This window comes from Symphalangus syndactylus, chromosome 23 (genome assembly GCF_028878055.3).
Source record: "Symphalangus syndactylus isolate Jambi chromosome 23, NHGRI_mSymSyn1-v2.1_pri, whole genome shotgun sequence".
NCBI lineage: Eukaryota > Metazoa > Chordata > Mammalia > Primates > Hylobatidae > Symphalangus > Symphalangus syndactylus.
In genome coordinates this window covers 65205774-65231858 of record NC_072445.2, presented here as the reverse complement: position 1 = coordinate 65231858, position 26085 = coordinate 65205774, and the positions used below count along the sequence as shown (strand labels likewise).

The 26085-nt window shown below is 42.4% G+C and overlaps 1 protein-coding gene across 18 annotated transcripts in view; it reads left to right on the top strand.

Moving 5' to 3' along the window:
- Positions 1 to 26085, top strand: part of FARS2 (phenylalanyl-tRNA synthetase 2, mitochondrial) — a 524433-nt gene that overhangs the window by 415592 nt on the left and 82756 nt on the right. The window contains exon 7 of one of the 18 annotated variants that reach the window (XM_063632674.1): positions 3299 to 3493. The exons of the other annotated variants lie outside the window; for them this stretch is intronic. Within the exon in view, the coding sequence (XP_063488744.1) occupies positions 3299 to 3332 (34 nt within the window). The 3' untranslated portion in view covers positions 3333 to 3493. Of the gene's footprint in view, positions 1 to 3298; positions 3494 to 26085 lie in introns of those variants that run through there. 18 annotated transcript variants of the gene reach the window in all.

The window sequence follows — 26085 nt, the reverse complement described above, 5'->3', positions numbered from 1 at the left end:
AAATGATTAAATTATCTTTACAGTGATTGTGGCTTATCACTCTGAAAACTGGACTTGAACTCCAGCTGTGTTGGGTATCGTCCTAGGGAACCACTGACACTCTAGAAAAACCAGTGTCGCCATTTTTCTTGGAAACTCTCCTTTCATCTCCAAGTACAATGGAAGACAAGGAAGAGAATAGTCCCTCTGTTGTTGCTGTTGCCATCATCTTTGTTGTGGATTCTTGCCTTCTTTATCCCCAACTCCAGAGCTCCTATCTGTGCCAACCTGTCACTGGCTTTGCTGTGGAAACTTTGACCTCCTCTCACACACATCAGCTGTAGCTGGCTTCAATCTCTCATCTGCCACACGGGCACAACCAGGTGACCTAGAACTAGAAGTGTTCGTAGAGGAGAGGAAATAAGCTGAGTGAGGAATGTGCTTGAGCTCCAGGGTCCACTGCACTTTTACTTACCTTCTGATTCTTGCCACCCCCCAGAGCACCAGAGCAGTGACATTAAACAAACTCTTGACTCTCGACCATGTTTCTCCTTAACCTTGTTCTTTGTTTTTGGTTTGTATGTATGTATGTATGTATGTATTTATTTATTTATTTTTGGAGACGGAGTCTCGCTCTGTCACCCAAGCTGGAGTGCTGTGGTGCAATCTCGGCTCACTGCAACCTCCACCTCCCGGGTTCAAGAGGTTCTCCTGCCTCAGCCTCCTGAGTAGCTGGGACTACAGGCGCATACTACCACACCTAGCTAATTTTCATTTTTAGTAGAGACAGGGTTTCACCATGTTGGCCAGGCTGGTCTTGAACTCCTGACCTCAAGTGATCCACCCTCCTCGGCCTCCCAAAGTGCTGGGATTATGGGTGTGAGCCACTGTGTCTGGCCAACCTTGTTCTTTGACACAGCTGTTTTAAGCATCCATGTGGTGTGTCCCAATGAGAATGAAAATTTTGTGGACGGCTAACCATACCATATATGTCTTAGTGGTCCAGTGAGTGTCACATGAGTGGCTTTTGATCTGTATTTGACAGATACTTTAATAATGTTATACAGATATTTTACAGATACTCAAATATATTTTACATATCCTTATGTAATGCATATATGTATATACATTGTGTATATATACATATGTATCACAATATGTGAAAATATATATAAAGGCGTTGTGAATTCTTTTCAACTATTATCTCCTTATCCCCTTTTTGTGGAATGTATATTTAAAAAAAATAATAATAGAAAGTGCCCTCTATTATTGTTCAGCTTCCACCCCCCTCGCAGTTCAGAAGACTGATCCTTGTATCTTTCAAGATGGAAGCCTTTATCTAAACGAGGGCCTATGAGTTTAAGTTTCTCTGGACAAACCCAGATGAAAGATTGCTTGTTGAAATGAAGGCATCTCTTCCACTTTGCTGCACTGATTAGATTGACCAATCAAGCTTAGAATAGGAAATGGCATGGAAGATCAGATGCGGGAAATCATTGAAATATTTGCCCTCCTGTTACAGGATCACTGAAGTCCTCTTATTATGGGACCCAGAGGTTTCCACTCTTAAGATGCGGGAAGGCAGTGACTATGAAACTGGTCCTGGAAGTCTGTTGTTCTGGCATCCTCTGCCCTGGCTAAATGAGGTTCTGGCTTCAGAGGGGTCTTGGTTTATAAGTGTTCCAGGGAGATTTATATGCATTTAGCTACACAAAACCTGGGCTGCATTAACGGTTCTTAAAAGCAGAGAATATGAAAGGGAGGACAGAGTCATTTTCAAAAATTGATGTTCAATATTATAACTCTCAGTTTCCAATAAAAATTTCTGTTATGGTCAGTAGTTTAGAAAGGAACAGTTTTGAGTCATCATTAAGAGTGGAGGCTCGCAGGCAGATTGCCTAGATTCAAATTTTGGTTCTACCCCTCACCAGCCGTGTTGGTTAGAAGGTTACTCAACTTCAATTTCCTCTTCTGTGACGTGGGGAATAGTCATAAACAATGCCTTCCTCATAATCGTTGTGAATATTAGAAATAAGATAACATATTAAAAGCACTTAGATTGGGAGGCCAAGGCTGGCGGATCACCTGAAGTGGGGAGATCGAGACCAGTCTGACCAACATGGAGAAACCCCGTCTCTACCAAAAGTCCAAAATTAGCTGGGTGTGGTGGCACATGCCTGTAATCCCAGCTACTCAGGAGGCTGAAGCAGGAGAATTGCTTGAACCCGGGAGGCGGAGGCGGAGGCGGAGTTTGCGCCGAGATCGTGCCATTGCACTCCTGCCTGAGCAACAAGAGTGAAACTCCGTCTCAAAAAAAAAAAAAAAAAAAAAAAAAGAGAACTTAGAACAGTGCCTGGCACAAAATAATTGCTCAATATACATTGGGGGTTGTTACTATTATTAAGTTATTGTTATTACTTAGCGGAGATTGGAAGCATTAACACATAATCTTTCAAAGACTTTTTATCTCTAGTAACTAAACTCCAAAAACATATGGGTACTTTAAGGGGGTGACCATTGAGCTATTCAAATGTACCGTTCTAGTCCCAAGAGTATACCAGTGTGCACTCTAGTATATACATGTATACTCTAACTACGAAAACTACATTATATGTCTACTCACACATCGCCTCTTTAAGAAATGTATATGGCACAGCATTTTATTGTCATAGCCATGATGGCATTTATGTTTTATAAACTGGAGGGAAGTTACAAGAATTTTTCATCAAAGAAAATCTTTTCTAGAATTAGATAGATGGTTAGCAAAATGTATGACTGGATTTCTGTCATAGAAATTTTCAAGGAGATGAATTCTAGGAGAAATTAAGCATCTTTCCCCCCACCCCAATAATACAAGTTATTGGATAATTTTAAATTTGTGTCAAATGGCTTAATATCCTTTCCACAGACCCTGAAAATACAAACATTTGATATATGCTCATATCCAATTTCAAGTTCTGCTTATATTTTGTTTGAATTACTGTCTCCTTAGCTGCCAGGCACCCCAACACGAATGTTCGCCCCTGCGTTTTACAATTGTTCCTGATAGTGCTTTGTTATGTATTGGGAGACTTTGATGCCCATTGCCCGCATTGGACTACAGTTGTTCCTTTACCATTCTTAGCAGTACCTCATATGATTTACGATATGGAAGGCTTTTCAAAGTCATATGTGTCCCACTGGGATTAGTGCAACTGCTTAAGCCCTGGCTGTCCCCAGCTTTTCTCTGCTTGTTCACATGGTTAATTATGGATTCATCAAATGTTAGAGCTGGGAAAAAGATCTTGGAGATCATCTAGTGCTATTGTCTCATTTTCAGTCCAGAGAAACAACGCTTTTCCAGCCAAGTCTAACCCCGGTCGTTAGTGCAGGGGCTTAGACTAGACTTTACTTCGTTCAGTAACTACATTAAGGGGGATGAGAAGAGAGCTCACGTTCACTCTGCACAAGGACAAATAAAAAAGGCCCTGCCATCCCTTGAGGAACTCACACTACAGCGAGGTGACAGTCAGGTGAGCAGATAATTATCTTCTGATTCTCAACCCATTGCTTGTTCCCCTGTACTGGTATGCCTTTGGTATATACTGTTTCAGCTTCTTATCCATCCACATGGTTGTAAAGTGGGGAGCTTTTGTTTTTGATGCCTGTCTCTCCATGTATCCATTCATTTATTTTTCTATCTATAAGTCATTCATCAAAAACCACTTAGGAATGCCTGAGCTATGCTGGACACCAGAGTCACTTAAATGCTACATACCAGTGGAGAAAAATCATGGTTCTTGCCTTCAAGTAATTTATAGTCTAGTTGAAGGAGACAAGCATATAAAGAACAAGGTACAAACAAGTATTAAAGGAACTGTAATATAAACATGACAAGGTACATGGAAGACACAACTTCATCCTGCCTAAATCCTCATGAGGTTTTCATAGGTATTTCATGTGTTAGTCATTCGAAGGAACTTTACAATGCACCTCCTTCTTTGGGGTATTTACATTTTAAAGTAGGTTGGGAAACCCGCTTTACTATCTTCCTCTCCCTTCCCTCTTTTACTTTCTTTCTTAAGTTCAAGACTGAGTCCCACCTGTGTTATTGCTTAGAGGAGGTGGGCCTAGTCTTGTGCTCCATGATAGAGTGCAAAGAGAATGCCATCCACCAATCCTGCACTCTCTGGCTCACCATCTGCTTGTTCCCTTCATTGATTAGTTCTTTCTTTCATTCATGCATTTGTTTATTCACTTGAATGTCCACTGTTTACTAAGCCGGTAGTCTCTATGGAAAGCAAAGGCAGACATGGCTGATGTTCTCCAAGAGCAATAGTCTAGACTAAAGGGGAAATTAACTTTTGTGGAATAATCACACATGTAGATGTGAGTGACAGCTGTGATGCTTTAAGAGCAGTGAGCAGGCTGGGCGCCATGGCTCACAGGCCTGTAATTCCAATACTTTGGGAGACCGAGATTGTAGGATAGCTTGGGCCCAGGAATTTGAGACCAGCCTGGGCAATATAATGAGACCCCCCATCTCTACAAAAAATTAAAAAGTTGGCTGGGCATGATTGGCGCATGCCTGTAGTCCCAGCTACTTGGGAAGCTGAGGTGGGGAGGATCACCTGAGCCCAGGAGGTCAAGGACTGCAGTGAGGCATCATCACACCACTGCACTCTGGTCCGGACAACAGAGCAAGACCCTGTCTCAGAAAAAAAAAAAAAAAAAGTAACAGTGAGCAGTGGAGTCAAGGTTGAGTGTGAGGCCGGGGAGAGAAGAGCATTCAAAGCCAAGGAGCCGCCTAAGCAAAGCTCCCTGGCAGGAAAAGATATCTATGGATCAGGGCCCTGGAAAGAAGGCCAGTGTGGCTAGAAAAGTGGGAGGCATGGTGTTGAGGCTGAAACAGGGCTAAGGCCAGACCACACTGGGCCTTTTTGACCATGTGGGGATCTCTCACTTTACCAAGAGCAATAGGAAGCCCATGGAATGTTTTAAGCAAGGAATGTCACACGATCAGATTTGGTTTTCAAAAATATGACTCTGGCTGCTTTATGGAGGGGGACTGAAAGGGAAGAGTGTGGCTGCAGAACCAGCGGGAGGCCACAGCACAGCTACACAAGCAACAAGTTGTTCCAGCTGAGGTTGTGGCGAGGGGATAGAGATAACTCAGCAGATCCCAAAATAAATAAAACCATAAACTTCCACAACTTGCTACTTGGTTGAACATGAAGGAGGAGGGATGATGCTGATTATGGAACCAGATGGATGATGCTGCCATTGTTGTTAAGGACACAACTGGTTGAGATTTAGGTTTGAACACATTGGCCTTGAGGTTTACTGGAGGCACTGAAGTAAACATGTTGCACAAATAGTTTGAAACAGTCTGGAGCTTACAGGAAACACAGAGACTGGCATATAAATGTGTGAGTGATCTTCATTGAGAATGTATTTGAAACTGAAGTATGGAGAAGGTATACTAGGAAGCATGGAGTGAGAAGAGCAAGGGGCTTTGCATGAATCTTATGGAACTAGGGCCCTTAGTGGCCAGATAGAGGAGAGCAAATCTGCCTGGAACATGGGGGAGCCCGGAGTGAGGAAGAGCCAGGGTGTGCGAGCGCTGGAAGCCAGGGGTAGTAGGTTTCAAGATGGCGGGAGTAGCCAACATCACTGAAGAGCCAATGACATGATCAACAAAAAGCCATTGCATTTAGCAACAGGGGTCACTGGTGACTGTGAGGAGAAATGATCACTCAGGGGGCCAGAAGCAAGATTAGAGTGGGTTGAAAATGAAGTGGGAGGAGAAGAAATGGAGATAGTAAGTAGACAACTCAAGAAAAGAAGAGAGACAAGGCCATGCTTGGAAAGGTTGTGTGCAGTGAGAGAAGTTTTGTAAAAGTATAATAAACTTCAGAGTGTGTAAAAGTCAGTAGAAGGATCCAGTAGAGTAGGAGAGGTAACTACATAAGAGAGAGAGACAGAGGAGAGATACTGAGTGGTACAGTGTGCCTCAGAAGGTAAGACATCGTGGGACCCCACACTGGAGGAGGGTGAGCAGGGTTGACCTTAGACTGGACAAAAGGGTATTTTACATTGAATGAAAAAGAAAAGGAAAAATATTTTCTCTTGTTTTGCTTAGATTTCATCTTGGGCTTATCTTTGACGTGGATCTAGGCCGCTGTAATTTTTATGGACTTTTTACCATGGGTTTTCCACCTAATGTATTTTTAAATGCAGAAAGTTGGGATATTTTCATTCTTTTTTTCTTTGTCGGCTCTTTTATTACAAACTGTTCTATTCATTTGTTATATTTTCCCATCCTTGCAGTGCATTGCAGACAATATTATTATAACAGTTCCACATGCATGTTATTACTTTAGTTTTGCAGGGACTTCCCCATGAATAGCAGAATGTAATTTATGAAATCCGACAATCATTCTCAAGACACCTCTGTGCTATATGTTAAACTCACTCAAACAGCAATGTGGAAATAGTCACCCACACTGCTGGCTTCCAGAGCGTCAGTCACGTTGCCACTTGCATTTGGAAGGAGCCTCCCCTGATCCTTCTCTGGATGAAGCCCTGGAGGGAGGCATTACCTACCAAGGCCACTCCTCTTCCTGGCTTTACCATTTGAACTAACTCAGGGACAGGTGTCTCTAGATCCATCCAAATGTGTGTAAAGAGATGAACTTCTACTTTCAGTTATTTATTGGAACTATAATTATCTTAGAAAGTTATGCAAATTCGTCAATTTTTAGGCCCTTCATCAAGAAGCTAGCAATGTAGAATTGGTGTGTGCGGTGGTCAAGAGGGAAGATTCTCAGATCAGATCCCTGGGTTTGAATGCTGGTCCTGCTATTTGCTGGCCGTGTGTGACCGTGGCAGTTTACAATTTCTTTGTGCCCCGGTTTACTTCGCTATAAAGCAGACATAATACTCCCAAGCTCATATGATCATTGTAAGGATTAAATTAGTTTGCATAAAGCTCTTGGAACAATGCCTGATGCATAGTAAGTACTTAATAAATTCTATGTTAGCATCTTGGATGCAGTGATGGTGCTTCGGAAGCCTGTTACCTTCTGCTGCCTCCACGTGTTGCAGTTTCATTTGGGAAATACTTATTGTTTTAGTCACATACAACTCTAAAAGTAGGTGATTCTATGTCCAGTTTTTCACAATGTCTAAAATAATAGGGTTCACAGTAATAAGATTTTATAGCAGATGAATGTTTACATTCTCATTTCCCATACACATAATAATCAATAGACATTCCGTTTGCATTAAAAGCAAGCCCCCCTGGGTACCAAGTGGCTCTTCGATGTAGGGAGTATCTTAGCCAGCTTGGCACAAGTAAAACCTCTTTCCTTTTCAGCTGTTTTAAACATTTAGCAGTCAGATCAGATGATTGAACTTTCAAAAAAATTCTTCCCAAAATCTGTTTGGATGGAATCATTTGCCGTAAGGATCCGGCATTATTCAAAGCTGCTCTGTGCTCCCTTAATTGAAAAGCCCTGACATTGACATTGGCCAGGGCTTGCCTTTGGGGCCACCAGCAGACAGCTTTCTTCAGTGCCTCGTATTGTTAATGACTCAGAGAATGTGTTTCGATGAGATCAGAAGCAATCCACTAAAGAAAAAGTGGAGAGGACTTGAGAGCTTAAAAGAGCGGAGAGGAGAGATGTGAGAAAACCTAAAAAAAGACAAAAGTTGGTGTGGAAGAAGGGGTGGCGCGGGCTCCATGGCAGATTTGTCATTCGTCCCAGTCCAGCTATTTAGAATCATTTTTCCAGTGGGAAGAGAGATGAAGAGAAATCCTGTCCAAAAGAACAAGGAAGATGTCTTTGAAATGATATGAGGGGAGCCAGAGACAGACATGGAGGTGAGCAGGACCAGGTCCTGCTCTGCAGATCTCCAGGGAATATGTACTCAGCACTACTGTGCGCACCTGGGCTGCGTTGGTGTCTTTACTGCAGGCGGAAAGGATGGATGCACGCTGGCCAGGGCCATGGCCTGCAGGTGCTTAAATGGCCCCATAGTAGATGGCTGTGTTCACAGCTCAGATCTGTGGCCCCCTGGCCCCCTCAGCCCCCCTGAACAGTATCCCACTGTTAGCAGCTCTGCAGTGAAAGTACAATCTGAACACAAATTAAGTGGCAGCTTTGGGGTTTTAAAGAAAAAGGAAAACTTTTTCATTTTAGAAACAGAAAACTTAATGTCTCCTGTGTCAATTCATTCTATGCTCCCTGAAATGGTTTCATCTGTATGCTAATTTTATGCTGAAAATAGGAACTCCCCTGTGTTGGAGAGGAGAGAAAGGGCTGGGAAGTCAAAGACTATCCAAGTGGCTGAGAATCAAGTGGACCCCCTTGACTCATTTCCACTTAGAAAATGCTCTCAAGGCAGCCAGTGTTACACCGAGGGTCCTGCCAGGGGAGCTGAGGCCTTTGCCTGTCATCCCGGGAGCTGGCTTCCAGGCCTTGGGCATGGATCCCTCGCCCACAGTCTGCTTGGTCTTGCACCAATGATTTCGCAGGTTATATCCAGACCTCATGCTTGATAATAAGGTAGTAAGCTGACTTCCCTTGGTTTCCTCCACTTCTGTTTTAAATGAATAATTAATCCATTAAAAGCATCATCTCAAAAGCACAAAGTATCCTATAATCTATGACTATAAGTTCTTTGAATAAGAAGTGGACATTGTGTTAATGCTTACTTCTAGACTGGTCTGTCTCTCTTAGTAGGACATGAGATGTTGAGGATGGATCTCATCCTAGTCCTAGTCCTTAAGAGCACCAACATGGACCCTTCCTCAGCATAGGCATATATCTGTGATCTCTGAAGATTCCTATGGGTCTGTTATTCAGTAGCTCAAGGGCAGCTGGACAGAGAAGAGATTAGAAGTCTTGTTCCTGCTCCTTAACTTGTTCAAAAAGATACTTTATTTTTATTATTTTGGTCCTGCCAGTTCTCTTCATCTGGTTTCCTGTATCCTTCCATATACAGTGATGCTGAAGGGTTTTTTCGTTTGTTTTATTTGTCGTTTTAAAGAGAAAAGGGAGTATACTTGTTGCTTCAGGGCAAAACAAAGACCAGTGGGAAGAAAGTTATCAAAGGTTGATTTCAGCTCCTCACAAAGAGCTTTCTAAGGACAGGCTGTTTGTGAAGGGACGAAATGTGTTTAAGTAGAGCTGGGCGGTCACATGAGATCATTGTCCTGAGGATCCTCACCCAAAAGCCCCAATGGCCAGGATGTTGACTGGTGGCTCACCCTGGAGAGTTGACATCTGGAGCCTCCGCTGACAAGCAGCATGGTCCACAGGCAGGTGAATACGGGCCATGATTCTGCGGGCTCTCTCCAGGGGTGGCTGAGGCTGGCACCCCACAGTGTTGTTAAGCACATGGGTCACAGCTGCAAGAATGCTGGGGTATGCTGACTAGGCAGGTGTGCGGAAGTCACGATGCAGCTCCATCTTCAAAACAGGAAGCATTTCTCGGAGCTGTAGTCTCACAGACTCTAGAGAGATTTGAGAGGAGACTGTCAGAGAGATGCAGAGGCCTGGGTGTGTGTGGATGAGGTGATTTCTAACTGGTTGATAATAAGGTAGTAAGCTTTATGTTTCTATCATATTTATTTTCCCCTCAGATCAGGTTGTCTGAGCCAGAACCACATATCCCAGAGCAGGCATGTTAGTGATCTGGGATAGAGAGAAGGACATTCTAAACGATGTCTGGAAACATAAGGGGCTGAGATGCATCTAGCCATTTGAAAAGATAATGGAAATTTCTTTCAACTAATTCCTTTGAGGTTTAACTGTCTAGTATTGCCTTTTTAATCCTTTCACGAAACAGACCCTGGAAGGACTCAAATTGGTAAGTGAGAAACCAGTTACTACCAACTACTGGGCAGCTTCTTGGCAGGAGGTGAGAGCTTTCTGCTTCCTTTTTAGGACAATTCCACCCTTCCTTGAGTGGGAGGAGTTGGTGATGTGGCTGAATGTCATGAGGGTTTGGAGAGGAGGTGGCTTTAATTGCACAGGCACTGGCATTGAAGAGACCCAGGGAAGGGAAGTACCTCTGGCTCCATGGTAGGATCTGGAGGGAGGAAGGGAAGATTCATAGCATAACAGGTCTGGGGTGCTGCACTTGAAAGGACTATGGTATTTATTGGTTCATTGAACTCAACTAAATCCAAAATACTGGGTACCTCATGTGTGCAGTGCTTAGTGCCAGGAATGATGGGCTATGTAAAGAAGAATCCAGTGACTCCCTCAATTAACTTAGAATATTTATTTCCTAACTAAAAGAAACATAACTAAGAGTCAACAATATTGTTTGTTTGTTTTGTTTTTTATGTAGTGTCAGGCACAGAAATATGCTCAGTAAACACTTGCTGGTTAATGGTCACTGCAGGTCCCTGAATTTGCTTTGAGTTGAAAGAAATGCCACCAACATGGCCCCCCCCGCCCCCCGCCAGGAGTTCAAGTCAGGAGAGCAGCCAGCCTGACTGTAGAAGAACTACCCAGTGCCTAAAGTTCCAGGAAGCTTTCCAGTTGCAAGGAGAGAGAGCAGTGCTATTTTCATAAATAGTACATGATAGTTTTGCTGTATACCAGGCCTGCACAGTGCTAGACACTGGAGGCAAAGACAGACAAACAGACAAAATAATTAAAATGTGGTTAAGATCATATCCAATTGTAAATTAGGTCCACCACTGTGGAAAACAGCGTGGCAATTCCTCAAAGACCTAAAAACAGAACTAACATTTCACCCAGCAATCCCATTACTGGGTATACACCCAAAGGAATATAAATTGTTCTATTATAAAGACACATGCACATGTGCATTCATTGCTATTCAAAATAGCAAAGACATGGAATCAACCTAAATGGTCATCAGTGGTAGAAGAGATAAAGAAAATGTGGTACATATGCACCATGGAATACTACGCAACCGTACAAAAGAATGCGATCATGTCCTCTGCAGAAACATGGATAGAGCTGGAGGACATTATCCTTAGCAAACTAACACAGGAAGAGAAAACCAAATATTGAATGTTCTCACGTACAAGTGGGAGCTAAATGTTGCGAACACATGGACACATGGTGGGGTACAGCACATACTGGGGCCTATCGGAGAGTGGAGGGTGGGAAGAGGGAGAAGATCAGGAAAAATAACTAATGGGTACTAGGATGGGTGACAAAATAATCTGAATACCAAACCCCCATGACACAAGTTTCCCTATATGACAAACTTGCATATGTACCCCTGAACTTAAAATAAAAATTAAAAAATAAAAATATGCGGCATCATTTCTGAGGGCTCTGTTCTGTTCCATTGATCTATGTCTCTGTTGTGGTACCAGTACCATGCTGTTTTGGTTACTGTAGCCTTGTAGTGTAGTTTGAAGTCAGGTAGCGTGATGCCTCCAGCTTTGTTCTTTTGGCTTAGGATTGACTTGGCGATGCGGGCTCTTTTTTGGTTCCATATGAACTTTAAAGTAGTTTTTTCCAATTCTGTGAAGAAAGTCATTGGTAGCTTGATGGGGATGGCATTGAATCTATAAATTACTTTGGGCAGTATGGCCATTTTCACGATATTGATTCTTCCAACCCATGAGCATGGAATGTTCTTCCATTTGTTTGTATCCTCTTTTATTTCATTGAGCAGTGGTTTGTAGTTCTCCTTGAAGAGGTCCTTCACATCCCTTGTAAGTTGGATTCCTAGGTATTTGATTCTCTTTGAAGCAATTGTGAATGGGAGTTCACTCATGATTTGGCTCTCTGTTTGAAAATTTTTGCAACCTACTCATCTGACAAAGGGCTAATATCGAGAATCTACAATGAACTCAAACAAATTTACAAGAAAAAAACAAACAACCCCATCAAAAAGTGGGCAAAGGGCATGAACAGACACTTCTCAAAAGAAGACATTTATGCAGCCAAAAAACACATGAAGACATGCTCATCATCACTGGCCATCAGAGAAATGCAAATCAAAACCACAGTGAGATACCATCTCACACCAGCTAGAATGGCCATCATTAAAAAGTCAGGAAACAACAGGTGCTGGAGAGGATGTGGAGAAATAGGAACACTTTTACACTGTTGGTGGGACTGTAAACTAGTTCAACCATTGTGGAAGTCAGTGTGGCGATTCCTCAGGGATCTAGAACTAGAAATACCATTTGACCCAGCCATCCCATTACTGGGTATATACCCAAAGGACTATAAATCATGCTGCTATAAAGACACATGCACACGTATGTTTATTGCGGCACTATTCACAATAGCAAAGAGTTGGAACCAACCCAAATATCCAACAACGATAGACTGGATTAAGAAAATGTGGCACATATACACCATGGAATACTATGCAGCCATAAAAAATGATGAGCTCATGTCCTTTGTAGGGACATGGACGAAACTGGAAAACATCATTCTCAGTAAACTATCACAAGGACAAAAAACGAAACACCGCATGTTCTCACTCATAGGTGGGAATTGAACAATGAGAACTCATGGACACAGGAAGGGGAACATCACACTCCGGGGACTGTTGTGGGGTTGGGGGAGGGGGGAGGGACAGCATTAGGAGATATACGTAATGCTAAATGACGAGTTAATGGGTGCAGGAAATCAACATGGCACATGGATACATATGTAACAAACCTGCACATTGTGCACATGTACCCTAAAACCTAAAGTGTAATAACAATAAAAAAAAAGATTAAATTTGGCTGGGCACAGTGGCTCACGCCTGTAATCCCAGCACTTTGGTAGGCCAAGGTGGGCAGATCACGGGGTCAGGAGTTCGAGACCAGCCTGGCCAATATGGAGAAACCCCATCGCTACTAAAAATACAAAAATTAGCCGGGCGTGGTGGTGCATGCCTAGAGTCCCAGCTGCTCAGGAGACTGAGGCAGGAGAATTGCTTGAACCCGGGATGCAGAAGCTGCAGTGAGCCAAGATTGCGCCACTGCACTCCAGCCTAGGCAACACAGCAAGACACTGGGATTACTGTCTCAAAAACAAAACAAAAAAACGAAACAAAACAAAACAAAAAGATTATATTCTTTTTTGAATATAACAAAGTGAATATAAACAAAATGAAAATTTGGGGGAAAAGTAAGATATCATTTGGCATGAAAGATAACCCCTTAAGAAAATCACTATCAGTACCAAACATGGAGCCTCCAGCCAAACCCACAGAATTCTAGAACATCAGAGCTGGGTAAGCCCTTAGAACAATCTGTCCAAATCTGTTATTTTGCAGAGGGGGAAGTGGAGATCCCGCCATGCAAAGGTATTAGCAACAGTTAGTTTACATTTCTTTCTGGCTGCGTTTACAGTGGGTAAATACATCTTAACTTTAGTGGGTTGAAAAAGACAGGTGCTATTTCCTCAAAAAATATTTTGGCTGCTGGTGATCAACTCTTAGAGCAAGAGAAACACTTTCTAACACTGATGTGGGATTTTGTGTGTGGTGTGTGGGTTTCCTGAGCTGCCGAGCTTTTCCACAATCTCTTGCTCTATTATTTCGTAGCCCACTTTCCTTTAATGCCCACCGTCAGAGAGGTTCTCTTTACCGTTCCTTTGCTCAGCTCCTTCAGATGTCTGTGTATACCGACAATAAATGGTAGGCCTGAAAACAGATGAGAGGTTTTTAAATTTGAAAACAGATGAGAGGCTTTCTTCCCTCAAGGGATGATGTGGGGTTTAGTAGCTTCAGCTATGTTGAATTTTACTTATAAATGGTGATGACTTGCTTATAATGTGAGGTTTATTTTCTGTTTTATATGTATCTTATAAGCAGCAACATAAGCAAATATTTAATTTATTGTCACTCTTGTGCTGTTGGACAGCAGCAGCTCATGTGAATGATACTGTACCAATTCAAGCTCGGGAATGACTATTGGACACCCAGCACACTGTTAGGGTTATCTGCGTGTGTCTATGTGATACTGAAATGGCTGGTCCCCTGGTCAAATAGCCAGAGAAACCAGAGGGAGAGTGAATTCCTGAACTTCATTCAATTAAATGAATTGACGTTTAGATGTTTTTTACTGTTTAATTCAGGCAAAACATTTGTTATTCTTTATGTAGAAACAGCTGAGGCAAAAATGGATGGCTTTGAAGGAATATCCAAGTTTGAATCCAGGTTTTACCTCTTCATTGCCATGTTACCTTGAGCAAGTTTCTTTTTTGTGTGTTTTTGTTTTTTGTTTCTGTTTTTGTTTGAGATGGAGTTTCACTCTTGTCGCCCAGGCTGGAGTGCAATGACGCAATCTCGACTCACTGTAACCTTCGCCTTCCGTGTTCAAGTGATTCTCCTGCCTCAGGCTCCCAAGGAGCTGGGATTACAGGCACCCGCCACCACGCCCAGCTAATTTTTTTGTATTTTAATAGAGACAGGGTTTCACCATGTTGGCCAGGCTGGTCTCGAACTCCTGACTCAGGCAATCCACCCGCCTCGGCCTCCCAAAGCGCTGGGATTACAGGCATGAGCCACTGCACCCGGCCCACCTTGAGCAAGTTTCTTAACTTCTCTAGGCCTCAAGGGCTTTTACCACTTGTAATGATGATAACAGTGCACAGTGCTTTCAAGGTTATATTTTAATAATCAATATAAGGTACCTAGCGCAGTCCCTGAAAAAAACAAACAGATGTTCATTCCCTTTCTCCTAAGAAAGTACTCCTGGAATGGGAAAATAGGAGCCATTCCTTGACACGGAGCAGACGTGTCATCCTGGCCTCCTATGTCATTGCCTTCTGTGGTCAGTACTTGAACACTGTGCCCTCGGATTCCATCAACAGATCCTGAGAAACAGAGAAAACTGCTCCTGCAGGTCCCATAGTAAGCTTGTTGAGGGTTGTCCATTCCTATCACTCAGCCCACCCCTCCCCCTGCTGCCTATAAAACCTTTTGTGGGAACTGTTTTAAAAATTAAGCACCAAGTGTTAGTGTGCCTCAAGGTAAGGGTAAATTTGACCTTAAGGGTTTTGTAAGTGACCATTTTTCCTTACTGTGGCCGGGGAGAGCCACCATACGTGTCAGCCCCCAGGGCTTGCTGTTATGTTGCTCTTTTCCCTGATCTCAGTAGTCCTGTACTTGCTAATATTTTCGCTCATCATATTGCAGTGTATTAGGAGAGGGCTTTGATACTGTTCTGTGGTATTATAGGCCCAAGTCAAGAGCTCCCAAATCCTGCCCTGCTAGTCATTTGGCCTCCTGATGGCAAACAGAGGTCCTGAGATTCAGAGTGAAGCAGAGTGGCTGCCGGCACCACCTTCTCACCTGCAAGAGCACCCAGCACCTTGTCCGGAGTTGGGCTTATTGGAGGAGCTGGTGAAGGAGAAGAAGAGGCCAAGTTGACTTAAGCACGCCTTCTGCCTCCCTCTAACCCCACACCTTCAGATCCCTTTAGCTGCTTGCACAGCTCATGACCTATGAACGGGAGTGGGGAAGAAGTAGGCAGAATGGAGTCTGACATGAGAAAAGTGTCAATAACATCCCATTTCTTATGTTGATTCTTGATTTCTGTTCATATTCAAACATTATTTTGTTGTATATTTTCTTTTGTAGGCCTCCTTAAAATTTTTGTAGAATGAGGCAAGATATAAACACTTATATAGAAGTTAACAGCAGTGTATTAATGATATATGCAGCCAAGCATGGGCGCTTATGCCCAGAATGCACAAGTATACAGAGGACATTCAGTGGCCAAAGTTGGCTAGAATTGCTTTGGTCCTTGATCAAGTCCTGTTTAGATTTCTCCACCCAAATAACTTACATCAATACTGACTAGATAATACGTATTCAACAGTCAGTACACCCCCTGATCATTGTGGAGATCACAATTCAGGAAATCATTTACTTACAGGGCTGTGTCCCCTGCTAAACTTTTAGCTTCTAGAGAGTAGAAACCATGTCCTATTGTTCTTTATGCTTATAGTACTTGGCCCACGACCGATGCACAATGAATCACGAGGGGTGACTAGATAAATGAGAATTTTTTAATGGCAAGATGATTCAGAGTAAATGAAATGTAGAATATCATAATATTTTATAAGGAATGGCATTTTGGGCAAGTTATTACTTGTACGTACTTTTAGAAACACAGTCTCTTCCCCTAACCAAATGCTTCTGAGTAGGATCCTGCTTTAATGGGTAGAAAAACATGAGTTCTCATTAGTATGCACAGCACTGAAGCCCAGTTACATTTTTTTTTAAATAAGCACACTTTTTAAGTGTTGCCATGCAGTGTCCGTCACTCCAAAAGCTTATCACATTGTTCATTTTCTTAGCAGGCCCAGTTCTACTGATGGTGTAAAGTTTCAACCAGGGCTCTTCATAATTATTACTAATTCTTAAGACTGAAATCAGGTGGCTTTTTATTTTTAGTGTCCTTATTGTGCTCACTCAAGACTATGTATTCAGCAGCATGCAGTCTATGCCTGACTGTATAAAAGACTGGAATGTTCACGCACTATAATGAATAATGAGTGTCAGTGAACTCATTACAGTAAATCCTTAGGTAATTACTTTCTGCCTTAGTTGGGGGACTTATGGTAGCATAAGCTAAAATTATTTCATCTCCAGACAAACCCTGAGGTGGCTGTTAGAGTTAAATATAATTCATTTGCAGCATGTTTATTATAGTTAAATTTAGCTAATTTAGGGCCTGTTGCTGGCCAGAAGCTGAGGAGGAGGAAGTTGCAGTGTCCATGAGTACCTCAGAAAAATGAGGCTTCATGGCCGAGCTTTCAGAGCATGACGTAAGAGTTACTCCCACTCTGTCTCTGCTCTTCCTGTCCCCAGAGCTGGATGGGTTTGTTCATGAAAGTGATTGGCTAATGAGCTCTTCAGGCATAGGATTAATGTGGTGTAGCAAGAGGAAGTCTCGGTGTTGAGCTGGGGCTCTGCTCAGTTCTCTCCTCTGTTTCTGCTGGAACTTCTGGTGTTACAGAAAGAACTATGGTGTTCAAGGTCACTGTGATATGAATGGATTTATCAGCAGATGGTGAGGCTCCCCCCTTCTCGTGCCCCATTTCCACTCAACACTGTAGGGCCAATTTGGGCGTTATTTCTTCCTAAGCCTTGCAGCCTGGAAGACTTAGCTCTGGAAAAAATAGGGAAGGACTTACTCCAAGAACCAAGCACATGTTTACAGAGGATGGTTTAACCTTTAAAGATGTTGCCACTGAAGAGTTTTTAGATTAGGTTTTGCCTCATGAGAGCTCTTCTGAGCTGGATTGCTTGCACTACCAAAGATGTTACAGGGACACCCGCAGGAGAAATCGCATCAACGTTGGGAGGTGAGGCTTCTGAGCCATTGCTTGTAGGGGGACTGTTCCCCAGAAGACAGGGACCGTGCCAGGAGAGGAAACACAATTCTGATCATCGTGAGGAACGTGCATTTGAGGAAGACATTGTCCTACTTTTCCACAAAAATACCATGTCTCCATTCTGGAAATATGTGCACTGTGCTAATTGCTCAAGAGAAGGTAGCAGTTGGAAAAAGTCCAGAGAAGGATGAGTAAATGAACACAGGAATCAGTCGGTAGCCGTGCGAACAGCAAAGCCCCTTCAGTGGGAAGGCGAGAGTAAAGAGAAGACAGCACTGAAGTCTGTGGAATCTAAAGCGGCTTTGGTGGGGTTTCTTCACCAATCCAAAGTGCAGAGTTAGCAGGGTAGGCATACCCAACCATGCCCGTGGTGGCCCGCCCTAAGACTCTATCCAGGACAGCCACCTCAGCCTCACTATCCCCTGGCCACGTCCTGGCCATTCAGTCCCACCGTGACGCAGCTTACAAGCTACAGAACTTTGTGCCTCTTAAGCCAGTGTTCCTCCCACTGTACCATAGTTGCTTCCCTTGGGTCCAGACTCTTCTGAGAACTCCCCTTTCCAATTTTGCTCAAACAAATTTTGGCCATGGAAATGGTTTGTGACTTTAACGGGTAAGCTGTGATATAAAAAGTAAACTATGGGTTACGTAACTTCAGGGGCAGGTTAACTTTTCCAGAATTCTGGTCTCAAAGTAAAGATTTAGTTGAGGCTATAAAAATTCAGGAAAAAATAATAAAGCATTTCTACACCTCCCTCCTTCCCCTTGCGAGCCCCCCTTAAAAATAGCATCTGAAGTTTTATTGTAGCTGAGTCACTGCTTGGTGCGATCTAGGGCTAGGCTGCAACTGGACCTGTCAGAATGAGGCCACAGTGATTCATGATGAAGCTAAGTTTGGTTGCCACTGACAACATGTGTTCCTCTCTGTTCTTTCCCTGGAGTTTGGAGACACAGTATTTTGCCTTTGGATTAGAAACACCTTTGAATAGTGAGAGTAATGGGATGAGATGGGCCACTGCAATTAAAGAGCCCTCTGGGCCCTGGTGCTGTGACACCCTAGCCATTTGTTAGGGGAAGGTAGGAGTAATTAACATAACCAAAGACTTTTGGGGCTGTGAAGGGAATTTATCTCCTCTGCCTTTGCAGTTTAGCATCAAGTCAGTCTACCAACCAAGAGCCCCCCAACACCTTCTCTGGGCCCCAAACTGTGCTTCCCATTGAGGAAAGGCAAATGATAGAATATGCGGTCCCTACCCTGAAGGAACTTGGGGAAGCACAAACCAATTAGAGAAGCACTCTCTACTGCCCATGTTGATTATAATCATGTATGTGTCAGTTTCCACACCAGTTTGCGCCTGGAGGGCAGAAGCCACAGCTGGTTTTGCTGCGCATGGCACCTGTGTTCCTGGAGCTGAAGTGAATGGGTCCTGCCTCCAGCACCTGCTTCCCCACTTCTGCTATCAGAAAGACTCGTTCGGGAAAACATTCCTTCATTCCCTTCCTAGGGCACCACAGTTAATAAGGCCACAAATTTGGGCCTGTCCATCCTGGTGCAAGTATCTGAGGAAGCAAGAAGAGATCCGGGTTAGCAAGGATACAATTACAATGGTTTTATTTTTTTAATGGGACTTGGGCGGTGAGGAAATTCTATGCTCCCCGTCATTTATGCAGACTTCAGCTAAACTTATGCTAGTTGAACTCATGCCAGCTCTGTGGAAGTGAGGGACAGATACAAGAAACATGGGGACTTTCCAAGAAATGAAGCTTGTTTGCTGCCATGTCGATGATGCTTGTTTCTGAGAAACTCAAACTTATGGAAGTGTAGAGTAGAGCTTCCCAAACAGTGTGCCTTAGTTCACAGATTTGCACACAGGGGTGCCAGCATAATGATCTCTGCAGCTCTTGGGACACCTTGATATGTCTGGAGTATGAGATGGACTTAACATATGAATATACATATAAATGTATATTATATATAATGTATCTGTACATCTTCGGAGACTGGACAGACAAGGTGTTAAATGTGTACCTCTCTGGATGGTAGGTTTATGGAATCTTTTAATAATTTTACTTATTTGCTTATTCAAACTTCTGAATCTGTAAGAATTTATTGTGTGTGTGGAAGAATTCTTTCAGCCCAACCAAATACTAGCCAAAATATTGAAGTGGAAGGTATCAGTGTTCGGTGATCCAGGCAAAGGTTTATGTATATGTTATATTCAAACACTGTCTCAGAAACCATTTGCCCTGAGGATGTGTCCTCTATTTTGTCAGTTTAAAAAGGATTCTTTTCAGTTAGTGCATTCTCATTTAAAAAAAAAAAAAAAAAGGAAAGAAAAAGAAACAGGAAAGCAGATGTCACATATCAGAGAAATTGCCACATCTTGATAGAGTCACACCATTTATTTTCTTTGCCTGTAAGCCTAATATTGGCAACAGCCCGAACTGCCAACTTTCTTCATTTATTGACATTCTTATAAAGTTAACTTCCTGTTGAGGATGTTTTTGACAGGGATATTAAGAAAAAGACTTGTTGGTCAGATGTTGGTTCCAGTTGGCCACACTGTAAAGACCACTGGGGATCGGACCCTTGGCGGACCCATGCAGAGGTAATAGTTTGGAAGTTGGGAATTCTTACTACCCAGCAACTGTAGACAAGGAGCAATGATTTGCTATTTGTATTTTATATCATGTTACATTTGCAAAATGTTTGTGGTCATTCAAATTTGTTTTTTTTCACAGTACTTCTGTGAATGCCTGATTTCTCTTTGCCTAGCCTCTTGGATTCTTGAGGGGGTGGATGGAGGCGTGATATTTGCCTTCTTCTCACATAGGAATGCCTGTAACCTAAATGAGATCAATATCGTTTCGTTCTTCTGGGAGAAGTACTATTTTTGCCAGTTACCAACATTATAAAATACTTCCATATTTGGAACTGTGGCATTTTGTACTTGGAGGGATTTTTTAAAGAAATTGCCTGGTCTAGTTCCTTCATTATACAAATGAAACCATTGAGACCAACACAGGCAAAGGGAAGTTCTCAGAGTCACAAGAAGTGGTCAGTGGCCAGGCTGAGGCCAGACCGTAGTTTCCTTTTTACTACTGGTCATACTCTGTACTTTCTACCAATATTTCCCAATTACTATGGGGAATTAATAAAAAATGTTTTTTAATCTGCATTTTTGGGGGGAAAGATAAAAATACAGAGTTTGTCACAACATAGGTGGTCAATAAATATTTGGTGAAGAAGGTGTTTGATAAAGTTGCATATATATTTACCTCTTGAGTCAATAAAAATGCGTTATATTTGCAGGTAGATAGACACACACACACACACACACACACACACACCCGGTGATATGTAGTAGCTGGTAACCATATGTGTGCTGTCAGTCAATACAGGGACTTGATTGTCATGTATCCCAGTCTGTGTGGCTCTGTTCAAAGGAAGAAGCTCTGGGGAGGAGTGACAGAGAATTTTAGGAGACAGAGAAAATAGACTTCTTTTCAATGGAAACTTATCAGAATTGTTGAAGTGAGAAAGCCGTACACATCTCTGTGTGTATTTTGGTATCAGTGTAGTATTGTCTGCAGTAACTCTTTGTTTAGTCGTGAAATATGTTACTTGCCATTCCACATGTACCCAATACAGTGTTAAAAAGAGTCCTGTTCAGCTAGGATAAATCACAGAACAAGTACAGTAAGAACGTTACCAAGTAATTATACAGTATGTCTTTGAGATTTGTGTCTCCAAGTTTCTGAATGTTTCATTCTGAAAGAGTAACTTAGAAAACATAAAGAGAAGTTCCATATAAGTGCCTGGGAGAGCTGATCTTTACCAAATTCAGTAAAAATTTCAGAGATGAATAAAATAACCCTGGACAATTCATAACAACCTACAGAAGATACATTGTTTTCATTGTTTCCCATTGGCTGACATATCCAGTAGGAACTGAAATTTCACTGTCTTCTGCATAGCACATAATTTGTTTTCCTAATCAACTTTCCTACATATTGAACAACGTCTCAGTCATAATCATGGCATACGCTGCATTGAACCTAAGGTGAAAATCATTGTTTTTTTTTCTCACCTGAGGGAAATTTCACTTTTTTACTGAATGAAGGAAGCACTTAAAGTATAAATTAAAATAAAGATAACTACTATTAAATTTGGTTAGGCTCATATAAAAAAATAGTAAAATGGCAGTCAAAACAACCTGACTCAAGTTTGTGACAGAAAGGCTTAATTTAGTACGGCCCATTTATGTATGCAAGAAGCTTTTCTTAAGGACACTCAAAGATGTCAGCTCCAGTCATAAAGGAAACATGCTTGAACCGAGCGTGAGATGAACGAAGGGATTCTGCTCTCGTCTTTTATAGATGATTTCATTTATTTGATTCTTCTCTTTCCTCCTACATTCTCATATTAGGCATGGCCTTCAACTGGATTTTGTATTCGTTAAATACAAACAATACACATATTAGACTGGATACATATTTGCAAATTCAGATTTATATAATCTATTTTAAAATGATGAGACTAACAATTATTTTATTGCACATGCCTGTGGTGTCCGAGTCTGGGATCTGCTCTAATTCTCAATAACATTCTAATAAAACCATTGCAAAGAGCAGAGCTAGCCATAAGGACATTTACAATGTCACATGAAGGTGGGCTGTATGCCACATGCCTTATAATAATATATTCAATGATCGCAAATAGGATTTTTATAGAAAGTGTTCACAGCAGTTAAAAGAATTATATATGAAGTCATATTTCTGAATGTGAGACTTTCATTTTGTTTAATTATCTATTAAATGCTCCCAAACTTACTAGGACTTAGTGTGTGCTTTTATTCTATGTTAGAGAAAATCTTGGTAGTCAATCTCAAGTGTATGCCCCATCTTATGACTGCGAGATTCCCTCTCTCATTCTGGTATTGTCCCATGATATTTGCTGCTTTCCGCAGTCAATATAGACAGACTTGAGCCAACTTAAATGTTGTCTCAATATTTACCTAGTACAAAGAAAATTCCATTTGAGAAAACCACAGAGTATAGTCATTCCTGGAACAACCAGGAGATGGTTATTATCATTGGAAACAATTATTTTTAAAAATCAATCTCAATTCAGAGGCATATGTGTATTTAAAGTGCCCACACATCTAAAACTGTTCTCAATTAATTTCATGAAATGTTATTTTTTAATTTAAAACAAACCAAAGATGAGTAATTTTTATATAACCAAACATGATTAACTTTCATATAAATTTGTGAATCAGAACAAATTCTTGAGCAAACCATGTGTCTCGCTTTCTTTTTATATGGCCAGTACTGAGAATCAAAGCAACCATAATTAAAAAGGCCTGGTCTAAAGAGGAACTGTAAAGTAGGTAAGGTTTGTGTTCTGCTTTCTTCTATCTCCTCCTAGCTCCCATTCAAGTTATTTCTTCCAGCTTTCCTCTCTGGCAAGGTACAAATGCCCCTGCCTCTGCCTCGCGCCTTCACACTGTAATATTGGTTAAAGAACTTGGCAATGAACCGGCATAATCAAATTCCTCTGGCTAGACTTCTCTGGCAGTAGAGCATTGAAGTGCTCTGCTCCAAATACTTTCCAACAATCAGAACCAAGATACCTGTGTGGGAGCCAGTGCCACAGGTAAGTCCCTGTTAGTGACAGTGGCCTTGCAATGATGCTTTGGGAAATTATCCTGGCTTCAATGAATAGGACGGAGAGGAGTGGGTACCCAGCTCATGCAGAGCCAAGCAAGCGGCTGGAGTCAAAGAGTCAAAGGCAAGAGCCATTGTTCTTCCCTGGGAGCTTGTATAACAGACTGTGTGTTCATTTCTCACATGTATAGTTTTATCTCGCCGCTACTTGAAGTGTTCACGTGTCTGTTTGCTGACTTGATTGTGAAATTCCTGAGGGTAGGAATTATGTCTCATGCCCATCCTCCAAGGAGGAGTGCAGTAAATGGGTGAGGAATGAATGAGTGAATGAATCAGTCTGTCAGGCAGTCCGTTAATGCAGATGGCAGCAATGAAAGTATGGATTCGAATGGCATCTTTGAAAATTGCAAGAAATGGATGGATGTGGAAAACTGAGAGAGAAAACTAAGAGAAAAGCAAGAGAGATCAAGGCCTCAAAGCCTCCGAGGCTTTGAGCTGAGCAAAAGGAAGAGCCTGGGAGGCAGTTGTAGAAATGGGGAACTCAGTGAGAAACCTCATGAGGGAAGCCAACAGATACACAGTTTGTCACAATCTCTTTCTCAAAGAAGCATCCCCTAAAAGGTGCCTGTGTTTCTAGCCTCTCACGTCCCCTCCCCTTACCACACCTCACCCAAGTTCCTGCAGGTCTGATAAGCAGACAAGACTATTTTGTAGACTTAGCAGATGTCCATGTTTTAAGGGACATTTCCATCAATGCTTGAAGGTTGCCATCCTTTGTAGACTTGGGAGGAAAGGTGGATGGGGGGGAGATAGGAAATCTAAGCTGGTGCCTTGAGGAGACGCTTTGGCCTCCTGGAGGAGGGTCTTGTCGGCCAGGATTAGCCCCTCAGGCCTTGGCTTCTTTCAGAGGCACCAAGTTTACATCACAGAGGACATGCTTTTGTAGTCTGTGTGGTCAGTGCTGCGCCCTCAACCACTACTGCAGATAGCCTCTTACTTTCTAAGTAAATAATCTCTCAGGGAAGAGATTCACCTCATTTCACACATAGCCACCTTTGTAATACGAGGCCTCTGGAGCTTCAAACCTGCCTCATTCCCACATCCTTCAGAAGTGCCAAAGAGAGACCTACCTAGCTGAGTGGTATGGAAGCTAGGAGTGAAAGACCCTGGTACGTGCTCTTTAAAGTCTGTGAGTTACAGAGAGAATATGATAAATAATTCATTTTCTATTTTGAGCCCCTCTTTCTCCAAAGTTTTGGAATGAGCTCTCTAAATTTCCCAAGAACTTCTCTGAAAGTTCTACCAGCTGACCGAATGCGGAAATGCCTGCTGTGCTTCCTGGAGGTTCTCCCCACTGTCTGTTTTATAACCTGGTGAATTAGGCTGCAGTCTTGTCTTGATCCAGAAGTGGCGCCCCTTGGATCAGAAGGAATGTCTGAAACACATTGATTTGTGGCCGGAATAGTAAGCTAAGCTCTAGGAACATCCTGCCAGAGGCTTGTCCTTAGGAAATAGTCTCACAAATTTTTTTGCTGGTGAAGAGATGACATGCTACAATTGACCTTCCATTGAAGGCCAGAAAACTGAGGTGACAAAGCAAACCTCTCAGTTTCTAATGCTTCCTTCAGGCTATGCTTTCTAGGGGTGATACCCTCTATATCCTGAGAGACCTTAGCTGCCCAAGACATTAAAACTTGGTCCTCAAAATGAGCAATACCAGCCTCTGGAACATAATTGCGACCAAAATGTGCCCTGGGGTCACCAGCCTCCTTCTACCCTTCCCTCTAAAATCCAAATAAAAACATTAAGCCCTACTGCACTGGCCTGCCCTGTTGAGTGCTTTTGCAGATTGCCTGGGGGTATTTATGTCCTCCTGTCTCCTCCAGCTCTAAATTCTGGCTTCAAGACCCTCCTCCATCACCCCTCTTGTCAACACTCCCTGGGTTGTTAACATGTCCACAATACTGATCACCTTACCTCCCTCTTTTCCCAGGATCTCCTAAACAGTACAATGGCTTTAAAAGAAATAATGGAGAGGAAACTATTAAAATTGAATTTCCACGTTGCAGTTTTGACAGTTTATCAGTGATTCATCACCATAATCTCTTACTCCATCCTTGCCCTGTGAATAGATTCACACCTGGAAGCAGCCGTCTCTTTAGAAAAGCTTCTATCCTTTCCTGGTTTTTCCTGAGTGCCTGGTCCTCCCAAAACTCCTATCTTTTTTATCCTGACTCAGAGGAACCCTCACTTCCCCCACCCCCACCCCCCAACACACACATTTCCTTCATAACAACACCTTAGAGTGAGATCCTTTTACTTTCCGTTTTACTTCCCAGTTCCTGAGGGCCTTACTTTTCATAATAAGGAAATTCATCAAAGTGTTTTCCCAAAGAGTTGTTCTCCCTCTAAAGTTGAATTTCATCCTCCAACCCAATATGGAAACAGCTATAGCCAGGAATATGTCCACAGCAATCTTTCCTTCTTGCTACATAATCACAGTTATTTTAATGATTATTTGATTTCTACAGAATGTAGCGTAGCTCTGATGCTGTTAGGGTCTTGATGAAGGCATTAGAAACAATGCTTGTGCTCAGAGCACTTGTGTGTGCTTGGACATTGTGCGAATGTGAGCAAAGTTGTACTTCAGTAAAGGTGCCCAACCAACACTGAGACACATAACCAGGAAAACAAGAGTGTAGCTGATGGTCGGAGTAGCCACGGGTTAGGCATGAGTAGCCACGGGTTAGGCATAAGCATCCACACCACCAGCTTAAGCAGCTGTCACCTGCCGTTGTTTATCCACAGGGTCAACTAGAAAAGAATTTCTGGTAGGCATCTCTATCAACAACACAGGTGAACACAGAGAAAATGTTAAATGAGAATTATGATCAACTAGAATTAAAAGGAAAATCAGTCCTCCCTGTATTTCCCATATAGCTGCCCCATCTGTCCTGCCATCAGCACCACATGAGGCGTATATGGAAGATGGTTTATTGTTACCTTTTTATTAGGCTGCTTCTAGAAAATTCAGCAAGTATCCACAGTCCTACCACCTAACCCATAACACCTGGTCAACATTTTGATGTATTTCCTTCTAATTTTG